The sequence below is a fragment of the Hemibagrus wyckioides genome, linkage group LG14 (assembly GCF_019097595.1).
Source record: "Hemibagrus wyckioides isolate EC202008001 linkage group LG14, SWU_Hwy_1.0, whole genome shotgun sequence".
NCBI classification, from domain to species: domain Eukaryota; kingdom Metazoa; phylum Chordata; class Actinopteri; order Siluriformes; family Bagridae; genus Hemibagrus; species Hemibagrus wyckioides.
The window spans coordinates 18,080,173-18,093,773 of record NC_080723.1 but is presented as its reverse complement, the minus strand read 5'-3'; the positions used below and the strand labels follow the sequence as shown (position 1 = coordinate 18,093,773).

At 40.8% G+C, this 13,601-nt stretch overlaps 1 protein-coding gene across 1 annotated transcript; it reads right to left on the bottom strand.

The window, feature by feature from the left end:
- Positions 1 to 2,132: 2,132 nt before the first annotated feature.
- stc2a (stanniocalcin 2a) lies at positions 2,133 to 7,239 on the bottom strand. The gene is made up of 4 exons (XM_058407963.1): positions 6,848 to 7,239; positions 4,184 to 4,326; positions 3,570 to 3,781; positions 2,133 to 2,961 (listed from the first exon to the last, which is right to left on the bottom strand). Exons 1-4 carry the CDS (start codon positions 6,990 to 6,992, stop codon positions 2,628 to 2,630), a joined length of 834 nt encoding a protein of 277 aa, XP_058263946.1. The 5' UTR covers positions 6,993 to 7,239; the 3' UTR covers positions 2,133 to 2,627.
- Between the last annotated feature and the right edge of the window lie 6,362 nt (positions 7,240 to 13,601).

The window sequence follows — 13,601 nt, the reverse complement described above, 5'->3', positions numbered from 1 at the left end:
GTAAATCTAAATGTAGATAAAACATACCAAATTAGTGTCTCAGGGCTGGGCTTGATATTGAAATTGTCTAAGAGTGACTCAGAGTACCAGAGCTAAGGACTCTTTGAAATCTCTCACGTAACTCACCCCGCCAGAATGTGACGTTAGCATGGCTACTTGTAGGAAACTGGACGGAGTGTTCAGTATGACATCTCAGTAATAAGAGACTGTAGTGTGGTTGTAATATGACATATGAGTGTTTATGCTAACCTGCTCCAGAGTATAGAGTAGTTCCCAGGCCTACTGGAAGGCTGACTGTGCGTCTTTGACTATCCAGTCCAGATCCCCCACACCTCCAGTTCTGTAAATTCTGGAGTTTTCAGAAAGGCCACTTTGTTGCGGCACTGGGCAGTCATGTTTCAGGTGCAGCCGTGCCCGCCGGGGCCTTGTAAAGCCTGTTTATAGATCTCCAGCCCAGTGATGGCGCAGTCTGGGCCAAAACGTAGGGGAGCTTATTTACGGTGAGACAGAGAGAGAGAGAGAAAGAGAGAAAGAGAGAGAGTGAGTTTTTTCCCAGGCAGGCCTGTGGGATTCTGCAGCAGCATGAAGGACGTGCTTGCTGCCATGGCATGGCTTCCCGCCAAGGCCATGCCACACACCCTGACAGCTTTATGTGCTAGTTTCGTGGAGCGCTCTTCAGATTATTGCCGCTGGATCGGAGCAGTATTAAGGCTTGCTGTTTTTCCCGTTAGAAAGAGCAGATTCCTAGAATCAGCGCCTGCTTAGACCCCACAGTAGCATGATTAATGCCTGTGTACTCTCTGGTGTCAAATAATCACAGCTTGTGTGTAAATCCAGACATGGTGTCAAGCGCACTTGGCCATACGTTTACTCTGTAATTGTAATGTAATGTATGGACGATATAAGTGCGGAAAATGAACTAAAACGTGCAATGGGGGGATATTTAATAAGTAGTGTAACGAAATACTTCTTTATGACACACTGACACTAAATACTCAAATGATTTTAAAATGATTGTAATGAGATATGACCAAGTTATTTGTCACAATATTTCAGTACACAGATTGGGCAACATTTCAGACATATGACCAAATTAAATATTATCTGTAATAATCTTAAATCTGCAGATCATTAAAATGTCTTTTGTAGCCAGAATGCATGCATGATTAGAAAATCCAACATCACAGCCATCGATTTAAAAGTCTTGAACTGTCTTATCCCTAATATTCATTTACATCCATACTCCGTAACTATTAAGAAAAACGTAAATGCAAGCAACGTTTAACTTTTTTTTTTTTGTCCAAAGTGCTCAACAGAGACTCGTAAATGGAAGCCCTTTTCCCGTAACATAATTCAGTCCAAGACTAGATTTAATCTGGAAATCTAACTATAAAATTTGTCTGTATGCAGTATTCTGGGCAAATGGTGATAGATTGTGCCAACAAAAATGGCCAAATTATGCAGTTAAATGGTTAAATGGTGCACTATTTGTGTCTCTAATGAAACCCTTCTGCAGCCATGGCTAAAGGGAATTCTCCTATGGCTGCAGCAAAGGTGGTATTTTCAAAGGTAGTATCCATAATAGCTTTCGCTCCTTGTGTAGACTTAACCTAGTTTCTAGGTCTTAGGCCAGTTTATTATGGCTCCAACCGCTGCTTCTTTTCAGTGGAGAGAGCAGGGCCTGCTATTTTTTTCTACTTGGAACCAGTAGAGTTGTCTGAAGGGTTGGCTAGGACACAAGCAGCCTGGCTTTCCATGACACACTCTGAGCTGCTGCTGTTTTTGTGTCAGACTAATGTGTTTGGGGTAAATCCCAAATAGTGCATAAGTGACACACAAATGAGATAATCATAGACACTTCATCATTCTGGGACTGGTGAGTGACTGCGTTTTCTTTACGTTAGCAACCACTGTGTGTGTGTCACTGTGTGTGTGCGTGTGTGTGTGTGTGTGTGTGTGCACGAATATGCTTCAGTTATGTGGTGTGTGATTTCAGGCATCCTCATTTTGAAATAATCAAAGGAAAGTATTTATTAGATTAAGCCTTTTTGTGTTTCGTTGTTGTTGTTGTTGTTGTTGTAACCAATAATAAGCTGTCCTTCTTTTATGTGCCACACCTGGACTTTACTGTACACTTTATATTTAATCAACAAGTATTCCAAATTACAATACACGCAAAATATCAAACTTTAAAAAAAAAAAAATATGTTACATATCTACAGTTTGATTGTAGGTGAAATAATGTAACTAATACAACAAGCATTTATTTATTATGTATACTATAATACATATAGTATATCTGTACTGCATACAATGGCTATATTTTATACAGGTTTGTGTAATTATAGATATACATGTATTTATATGTACATTTTATATTTCAACATTGCATAAAGAATAAAATAAATAACTTACAGGGGGTATGCTTACGAAATAGAAATGCTATGTTAGAGTCATGTGACAAGAACAAAAGAACCTAGGATCTGCAGTATCAAAAATGAGCTACATCACAAATACCCTGCAAAAGTAAACAAACAGTCTGGGAGATCTGGAATGACCGCTGGAGGGGAAAAGGACAAGAGGAGAGCTTCACTGGGCCTGTTACTCAGTCTGTGCTTGGGGGCTCTTCACCTCCGGATGTCGGTGTTCTCAGGGTCCTCCTGCTCAGCCATTGTGGCATCGAGGCTTGCGCGTCGTGCCCCCTGGCCACGACTTCTTGGATGGGTGCTTGAGCCCCCTTTGCCAGGCTTTTCTTTGTCTGCTTGACGTGGACCTTTAGGGTGCTCATGTTGGCTTGTATGGCGCTCCTGGTTGGCAAGGGGCGGGGGCGATGAACAGAAACTCAGGCTGTGACAGAGAGCACCCCAGTTTTGCTCACACTGTATCCGCACACTTCTGCTAATGGCCTCCTTGACTTCCTCACCGCAGGCTAGTAAGATGTTCACCAGTTCCACATAAGGCCTAAGAGAGAGAGAGAGAAAGAGAGAGGGGGAGACAAAAAACATTGCACTATTAGGACCATGTTGCAGAATACAACAACAAATAGTGCATATTTTGGACCGTGTGGAATTCTGGGACTTTTGGTCAAAGGCTGGAACTCTAGCTCAGTTTGCCAGCAAAATGAGACTAGAGAAGCAAGCCACTGCACTGGAAGGTTATGTCACTGTCTCGATGACAGCATGGACCTTCCATGAGACTTTACAAAGACCCACTTAACACTCTCCTGACTTAAGCCCTCCCATTATGCAATCCTGTGCATAAACATAGGTTGAAAAACATACCCCCCCCCATAAAAATTACATTTTGTTTCTGTCTAGTTATATATAGATGCTGATTTAAAACTCTTGAGAAGAACTATCTATTCAAACATAAAGCAAACATGTAGGTTTGGACACTCCACAGGTTTTTTCTTATGCAAATGTAAGTTCACAGAAATGTGGCATTTAATAGAAAGTGGCTTTGTTGGATTGCTTGGCAGGTTCACTAAGCCGCACTCCATGTAAAGGAAGGAACACGCAGGGAACTGGGTGAAGTGAAAGACTGGCCTGTAACTGTGTGTGAGCACTCACCCTTTTGGGAGCAAGTCCTGGAAGTGGATCATCTCCACAATGACATTAACGTTGTCCTTAGCCGCCGCACACAAGTTGTGCTTTGTGTAGCATTCACGCTGGAGTTGGAACACCATGTCTTTTATGGCCAGGCACTTTCGACTGATGCAGCTGAATTTGTGCCTAAGGCCATGGGCCATGCATTTCAGTGCATCTTTGATGAAAGACTTGCCCTGGAAACACACAAGATTAAATTTTCTTCAGTTGCTTAAGTGTACAGCAGACCTCTTGCAAAAGATATAATCTTGTCACACCTGCCAGCATTGCAATGCATAAGCAGTATTTCCAAACAGAGGGCCCCATGCATCTGCTGGGATAACATGAACCAGTGCAATTCCTGCAATGCGAGTTAAGAGCTCATTTATGTTTCAACACAAATTTTAAGGCCCCTCGGTGATGCCAAGCAGGCCCTGTCTTGAGGCTATGTTTCAGGCTGAAAGCTTTCTGCTCCAAATCCACCTGCAGCTCGTGAAACCGGAGCCAAGGGTAAGACCACCTGCCACGGGAGGGTGGGGGGTTCATGACCTCTGTGAGACAGCAAAGTAGCACGCAGGGACCGAGAAAGGTTTCATTACCTGGGAGTCGAACTTCCCGGCATTGTGCAAGAAGGTCAGGCAGATTTCCTGCAGTCCGCGGATTTCACACGAGTTGTTCTCGAAGCACTCGAACACGCCGCAGCCCACATCTCCAGCATTCACCAGACAATGCTGGATCTCAGCTAAGACAGCAGGGAAAGCAAGAATGTGATTAGTCACTTTAGCAAAAAAGGCAGACATCTTTCCTAGAATGCAGATTCCTTTAAGCTTATACCCCAAATTCATTTTCAGACAAAACTTGTACTCCAACCTTTCTTTTTTATACAAGATTGCTACTTGCTAAAGGGCTTGCTGAGTTTGGAGAGAAATAAAGCTAAATGGCACATGAGTATGTATAAAGACATAACCTTTCACCTCATATGGTTGGAAGAAAATCACTTAGTGCCTATTTTAGGCTTTGTTTCTCAACTGAAAATGCAAGAACTGTACTTAGAGGACAGATTTAGCACAGAGAGAGAGCGCGCAGCTGAGGTAATTAAGGTATGCTATTAAAGTCAAACTGGGAGGCATCTGGCAGTGAGTGCCTGAGATGTGGAAAAGGAAGGTTAACTGTATGGGGGGCAGGATGAAATTAAGTTTATCTCACTTTAGAGAAAGGCTATAAAACAGCCGAAGAAACTCCTTGACATAGGAAGCTAGCGGAAGAACAGGTAGCTTGGAGGTGAAAGTGTGATGGTGACTGATATACTCTGGTGGGGTAATACAACTGCTGTTATACTCTTGTGATTAAAAGCTTCAGGAACGCTTGCATACCCTAATAGTAGTCACTGATTTTGGTTCTCTGGTGTATGGAGATAGATCCTCTCACATGATCGGATTCTGGTTTGCAAGATGAAATAATTCACCCAGCAGATGACTGCCAGGCAAATGGGCCAGTACTTGTTTAAAGCCTACACCTAGTGAAGAAGAAAGGTTCCACTTATCACCCTGGAATGTTCTTCACTTTGTCCGGCTGGGAAGAATGCATTAAGACCCTGTTAAGTAGAACAATACAACAGAGTGTTTTTCTGTCAGAAATGCTTCCAAGTAAAACCCGCTTTTAAAATCCTATGACCATTAACCCATAAACCTTGAGGACCTCTTCAGGAATGTAGCAGTCTTCACTTAGCATTTTAGCTACTTTAAAGCATAAGAAAAGCCCAGTGTGTAAACATGCAGATGAGCAATCTTAATGGACATCATTAAAATCGCATGCGTATATGTGCATCCAGAAAAAAAAGCATATAAGATTTTAAGATATAAATGCTTGCCACATGGTTGAGTTTATAAATTCAATGGCTCACATAATTTAGTTTATTATATTTGACCTTATGGACTGTGATTGGAAGAACTTTGAGGGGTAAAAAGACGCTTTCCCATCTGACATCCTAAAGGGTTCTTCACTTTGTCCCTACATGGGAGCCCTTGAAGATTATTTGAATAATTCTACAGAAAAAAGTTTACGCATGTAAAAGTGCATAAATGTGTAGCACTGGTGAGTCTGAAGGGGACCTTAAACAGTCATTTGCATCTAGCTGCATTATAATAATTATTTGGTCGTGGTTATAGGCGTTCTCTATGACTAAGGCGTTTCTTCTTTAAGACTGGATCGGCACTATGCCTTCTTGTGCACGGAGAAGGCTTTAGTAACTCGTTATCCCGTTGTGATCTCGTGCTTTCGGTGGACAGCAGCGCACTGTCCGTGATGAAGATCGGAGCGCGCCTAGGAAAAGTGAGACTCTCGGTCGCTCCGCGCTGCTTGTGTTGGCGCGCGCAGGGAATGCGCTCGGAGCGCGCGAGTCTGCCGCAGCTTTGCATCGGGTTACAAGAGGCGATCTAAAGACTCTACAGCTACTTACCTACTTACCTACATCCATACCTACACACATATATGCATATATACCGAGCACGGCTGCTCTAAATCAACTCCTGCCTCCTGCATTTCCAACCAACAACATAAATCTTTGCAGCGACCCATCTGATCGAACTAAAATCCAACGGAATGATTTCACTACTCAGTATTTCTTGCTACAGGAGGAGTCGCGTCGTTAAAGTTATGCAAATCGGACTGGCTGACATGAGAAAGGCTTAACGCGTGTAATGTGAGGGGTCATTGCATCACTCATGCGGCTCGTGTGCTGCTCCTGCTGAAAGTTGCGCCGATGAAGTTGGCTCCCAAGCGCGCGACGTTTCATTATTCAGCCAGAGAGCGTTTGCCTGACATCTAAGAATAAGGCTTAGCAATTCCTAGAATGCGGATACCGTGGGCTTTTGCAGAATACGAGCACTAGTACGTGGAAAACGAAAGGCACACTCCAATAAACACTCTTAAAAAGCAACCGTATACATTACCTCTCATTCGCCTACCTTGCGCCGCGCTATTAATAGTTTACGAAGCTATTGGATTTCCGCATCTCCGGGTATTTACAAAGTGATAGTCTTTCCTCGAGATCAGAAAACGCAGCGTGGCCATTTTCCGATCAATTAACCTATGTTTCGATATGGCACGCCGCGGATCGGGACGGTTACCGTGTAATTTACGGCTACCAGGAATGAAGGCTCCTTCCACTTTTGTGCATAAAATATATCCATAAAATCAGGTCACAGTTTTAAGAGTGATTATTTGGACTCCTATTTGGCTGTCTGTGTCCCATCGTGTCTTACCTGTATTGTGCAAGGAGAGTCGTCCTTTCTGGTTTGGGCTTGCCGCTTTTTCCGGGTGACTTTCATGAGCGTCGGTAGCGTCTGTTCCTTCCGTCAGCGCGATCACCGAGAAAACGAGCAGCGCCACAGCGAATCTGGTCAACATTTTTTTTCCCCGAGACACCTTGGGTAATCGAGTTTCTCAGAGACACTGAGTGTTTGTGTATGCTGGCGTGTCTCTGTCGGGAATGAGCGCGCTGAAACGGGATGGATGCTGCCTATATCTCCCGCGGCCCGGCCTGTCAGTGTTGATGAATCGGTCGAGCAGGTGTTGTCACGTCGCCGCGGCGGAGCGACCAATCAGAGACGCCGACAACCACGGCCAAGTTTTGGGGGTGGGTGGTGGGGGTGGAGGGTGTATGTGTGCGTGCGTGTCTCTCTCTCTCTCTCTCTCTCTCTCTCTCACTGTGTCGGGGTTGGGGGGTTGGGGAGGTGGGGTGCCAGGGGGTGTGTCCCTGGCGAAAGTTGCCCCAGCGCGCCATAACAAACTCAAGTCGACTTGTGAAGTGTGTGCGCGAGCGGATGCATGTTTTATCTCTTTTGAGGAATGTGCCTAAAGTTAAACATGTACCATTTTTGTTTTATTTATATTTATATTTATATATATATATATATATATATATATATATATATATATATATTTATATATATGTGTGGGTGTATGTGTATATATATATATATATATATATATATATATAATTTTTTTATTTGATTTATAATGATTGTGATAAAGCTTACTGCAGGTTAGTGATGTCTTTCTCATTGTTAGATAGTCATACATAAGCTTTGGAGGGACACGTGAATCACGTTTCATGACTTGAAATCATAGCATGCAGAACACAATCTCCCTGTGACAGTCCAAAACACATCATTTACAGTATTCAGTCTATCTGGAATTATATTACACCAAGTGCTAATTCAGAGGAAGTGTTTTTAAACCTGTTGTTGGTGGTGTATTATATATTGCACAATCGTATGCATGTATAAATCCACACCCATTAAATCGTCCACAGTAATAGACTTTTCTAAGAAAATCCTTGTAAGCTATTCAAAAACCACTTAATCCTAATGATTACAGAGATAAAGTGTCATTAATGTATTTTGTATGTTGGATTACACACCTGAAGTGTCATCGCTGCCAGAAAGAATGAGTGCACGCACGTTGAAATGAACAGAAGGTGACATTTTACATTGCGTCGCTATGAAAAAGTCACTAATCAACAGACTTAATCATCTTCTGCCTCTATTGTGTCACTGTAGCCAGTGTGTGCCAAGTTCACACAGTGGAGAAAAAGAGGGCAACTTTGCTAATGGCTGGCAGGGATTGCATCATTCAAAACCACCCCCGCCCCCAAGGCAGCTGCTCCATTCACACACACATACACAAAATCCATGTGAACGTGCTGCACTGGCTGACTCTCTCTCTCTCTCTCTCTCTCTCTCACACACACACACACACACACACACACACACACACACACGTACGTCAGATAGTCTGACGAGTTCTGCCAACAAATTATGGCACAACACCTAAAAGCCTCCACGACGATGTGGTTTTGATATCACTTTTATTTCAAACTGTCTGGATGTCATTAAGCTATTAATATCCTGCACCATGCTTGACTGTAACCGAATCGATTTTTAAAAAGGTATGACATGCCTTTTTATGTTATAAATTATATTCACACTATATTAATCCACCATAGATTGAAATAATGCCTGATTTAATCAGGATGCACTGTACTTGTTCTTGTCCTTGGGTGGCACCATCAAGTGTGCATCTTATGTACTTTCAGTATGTATCTTGTAACTGTAAAGGTAACTATAGCAGCCTATGCCTTCAATGAATAATTTAAAGTACATCATTGGATCTTAAGGACAGCTTATGTATCTTTTAAAGCTTTACTTTGAACTGTAATTAAAAGTAAACCTCATGCAATTTCCCAGGTAAAAAACACACACATTAAAGGTATGAAGAGAACGTATCTATGAAGAATAGAATAGTATGCTGGTTTATTTAATTTTTTTGGATATATACAGTGATATGAGTGATATAGATTGGACATTAAACCTGTATTCTTTCTGTTGGTGTGTGCTGTTTGTATTCCATGTTTTTCTCCATTGCTAGAAATATATATATATATTTTAATTAGTATTCAAAGCCATGTATCATGCAGAATAAGCCCAGTACTTTTTTAAGCCCAGTTTGTCCTAGCTGAAATTGAGCCCACGTTAACCTGTAACCTCTAGAAACATTACAAAAAAATCCTAAACATCTTTGATACACTTTTCGGCTATCGGCCATAAAACGCTTATAAAATCCCAAATCCATGTTAACTATACAGTGTGGTATGTGTATGGGTGCAGCTGATTTATTGTCCACTGTGTAGACTAGTGAGGTTATATAGGGAGTAGGCCTATGAAAATATTTGGGATAAATCCCTAATTTGAAAAAAACAACAGCAACGTTAGGGCAAATGAAGCGACATACATTGGAAAGAAAGGAGACATGGTGAGCAGGTCGGTGTTTATATATATATATGTATATATATGTATGTATGTATGTATGTATGTATGTATGTATACCCAATTTAACATATACACGTTTGGGGGCCACGAATCTCTTATTTTAAAGACCCGAATTGAAGGAATAAAAAAACCGTCCCTTGAAAGAGGGGCTCCGCTGTGCCCAGTGCTTTCCAGGAAACGTTTCAAGAGAAAATTTCACAGCTTGAAGAGCCATGGGCTATCCGAGTCTACAGTCCGATTTGGAGCATTTGAGCAGTAAAATCCTCACTGTTGGAAGTGTTTATTTAAGTCCAGCTGGACTCACATGAATATAAGTGCTCGATTGTGTCTTAAGCTGGTGGATGTTGCAATGCCGGTTATTACATGATATTCTGTTTAAGCGTATACATAGCGAGGGGTTTCAGAGAAACAGTCTAGAAAACTGGAGTATTTTTGCACATTAGACTAATATGCGGTTTGAGATGTAGCCCTCATTATTGCAGCGTTTTCCTGCACATCTCTCTCTCTCTCTCTCTCTCTCTCTCTCTCTTTCTTCCAGCGCGGACCGTGCTGTATAGCTGAATAACCGCGTGTCACAAGCTCCACCCACTCTCCACGACACACCCTCGGCCTCGACCAATCAGAGACGGTCGTTCAGACCCCAGCCCTGTAATGGCGCGCCACCACAGCCTGCGCGCGCACTCACACAGGGACGGTGGTTTTTCTTGCAAGAATAAAACCAATGATTTTGAACGCAAGTGTAAGAACACGTGCATGCTGCCTACGTGTGTGTGTGTGTATTTTTTTTTACAGACAAAATTTGATCCTGTCATTTGGATCATTTAGATGAATGCTATTTCCACGTGCTTCACTCCAGCACTTCATCTCGCTGATGTCGTTTATGTGGAATCTTATGCAGACGGCACTGCTATATTTAGTCGGCTATACTCAGCGGTATAGGGTGTATCAGATCTTGACTGTAAATGTAGACCCTAAACACAGATGATTGCATACAAAATACAGGTACGGACATAAGGGTCTTACTTTAAATGCATGGTTCATTTTATTCACCACGTTAAGATAAAATATGGCAAACACCGTTTTGCCTAAAATGTCACTTTTACAATTATATGAAACTAAAAATACAATACAAATATTGATCGTGAACCCAAACAATGTTGAAGACTATTTATTTGTTTGTTTGTTCTTTTGCTTGTTTGTGTAATTAATTATTTTTCTTGTTTGTTTAGAAATCACTCTGCCATAGTCAGCAGATATTATGTATATTATGGCAAGGGTATTCAAATATTTTTAATAGTTTTCTATAAAACCACTCAAAGATCTACAGTGGGTTATTGGTATAATTGAGGCTTCTAACAAGTTTCTAGTCTGAGAACATACCTGGGGAATGACAGATTTGGCTGGGTTTTTTTTTTTTTTGGAGAGTGTAAGATGCTACAATCAGGTCAAATTTACAAATTTGCATCAACCATGATTATAACCAAATGATTATGAGGTAGCTAGAGAGCTTAACTATACGACAGTGCTTTGAGTTATCAAGTGATTGATTTGTTTAAATTGGATCGCAATCGTTAGAGAAGCAACGTACGACTTCCCACGCATGTGTGTGTGTACATACACTTGATATGGATGTATGGATTTATCTATCTATCTATCTATCTATCTATCTATCTATCTATCTATCTATCTATCTATCTATCGACAGATAGAGATATGTACATGTGTGGGTTTGTGTTTGTATCCCATTAAATTTAATGAACACATTTGTAAATGAGCATGAGTCTATATACAGTATACTCTTCAAGAATACCGTCCAGATATAGAGACGTAAAAGACACAATTTAGATGAACATTTTAATGAAACGGTTATATTCGTTAGAAACATTATTTATTCACATATGAAATTGCTCTCTTTGGTGTCTAAAGTTTTGTTTGTTTGTTTTTTGACGGATCTGACTGATGCTTCCCAGTGTTTCCTTGAGTTTTACTACCATTCTGATGGAGAAGTTTAGCAAGAAAAAATGTAAATAAACCAAGAAATCATACATTTTTACTCATCTAGTTATCCACCAAATAGGTCTGTGTGTGTGAGAGAGAGAGAGTCTGTATGAATAGACAAACTGGGAGTGTGTGTGAGAGAGAGGGAGTGAATGAGGGAGGGAGAGAGTGAGTGATTGATAGAGGAATCATATTTGTCAGGCTTTTTTTTAGGATCAGTGATGGGTGGAAAATTGCCAGTGAAGCACCCCCTGAGTTTGTTTGTGTGTGTGTGTGTGTGTGTGAAAAAGTTATTATGCCCAGTTAAGTACAGTTCACCATATGCTCTGAGGGGAAAAAGACCTGGTTGAGTGAAAACAGAAAAGCCCACACTGGGGTGTAAACTCACCTGACATTTACAGAGTGCTAATGTGTGTCCTGCATTTTTGTTCACCTCAAACAATGTGCTATACTTGTGTGTCTGTTATTTATATCGCAACAGTTCTGGCAGTTGGTAAGCAAACCTTTAGCATCAGCGTGACTGATACAGTTTTTGAGCATGTGAAAATATGAAACCACGTGTTCTATATCTGACCATGAAAATGAATAAATGTCTAAATCAAACATGGAAATAAAAAGAGGCATAGTAAAGAGTAAGATTTGAACGTAATGACATAAAAATTAGTAAATCGTGTAAAAAAAAAAATAATGTGAAAAATATAAGCACATGCCCTACCTGTGAAAAATGAACTATTATTTTTAAAAACAAAACAACTTGTTTGTAAAAAAAACAAGCTGTATGCCCTGCAGATGTGAAAATAAATTATTATTATTATTATTATTATTATTATTATTATTATTATTATTATTATTATCATTAACAACAACAATAATAATAATAATCTATTTTCACATCTGCAGGGCATACAGGTTTTTTTTTTACATTAAGAAGATAAAATAAAAACCCAACTTGGGAATTTCACATGACTTTCCTGAAATAGTTAGCCATGGTCCTAGCCCTGAAATGCCAACTAGAACCAAATTGAATAAAAATATATATTTCTTTCTTTATGTATCTCTTGTCTATGACAATATCTCTTAAAAGATTCTTTTATTCTATAAACCAGAAGTACAACCTCTAACAAAATCCCCAATAATTGTTATTTTCTACTGTGCGTTAATAAATCAGGGGTATCAGGCATGTGACCTCTTACTTTCGATTGTGCTGTGAATGAAGCAAGCAGTTGAGGTCATGCCGTGTTTTTTGCATGGTGTTTGGGCAGAGAGACGGGACAAAGGCACAGCCTGACATAATAATCCCACATAATGAGCCTGAAAGTAGTAGACGTGGTTGTCATCGTGGGTGGCACATAGTGTCATAGATGGATGAGCAAAGATGGCAGCAATGTGTGTGTGTGTGTGTGGTGGGGGCTCTGGCTTCCAGTGCCAGCATTTATTATGTAACGAGGCAACCAAAGCCTTTTCTGGGTTATGCTGCATTTCATTAGACCCAGTGATGCTATTTTGCTATATTTATCAACGTGAAGCACAAAAAAAAAAAAAAAAAAAAATCAATCAGCCACAGTGTGACACACTCACTCCTCATTAGACATGAATGGTGTATTGTGGTGGACTGGGGGTCTAAGCAGATCATTAAACCCCCTTTTTCCTGTTTACTTTTTGTTTACTAATAGGTGCCCTGTTACCCACAAGCAGTGACGATGTAGGCAGTGGATTGAGCGTTAATTGGCAATGCTCAAAAAAAAGCTCACATACAATGAGGCTGACGTCTTTCTCGGTCTCTCGCAGGTTCTAATCCTTATAATACTCATTATAGAAGTAAAAATATGACATGGCAAAAATCTACAACAAGGTCTGTTTCAGCTGTATATGTACAGGATGTGTTGTGTGCCATCTCTGTTATCGGTGCAGTATGTGGTCCACGGCACATCAAGAGAACCATTACATGACGTGAGAAACCTTTCCACAGCCCTAAGCCCTTTTCCACTGACAAGATGCCTGTGTCTAATCTTGATATTTTAGCGTTTTTCCACCACCAAAGACATGCTTTAATTCGAGCACCAAAATAGTGCTGGCCTGGGAACCAAGAACCAATGACATGAGGAGTTTGAGGGTCATTAAATTACAACTTGAACAGTGTGGGAGGTTTTGATGATCATTGTTGAAAAATTAGCAACATGCACTATGT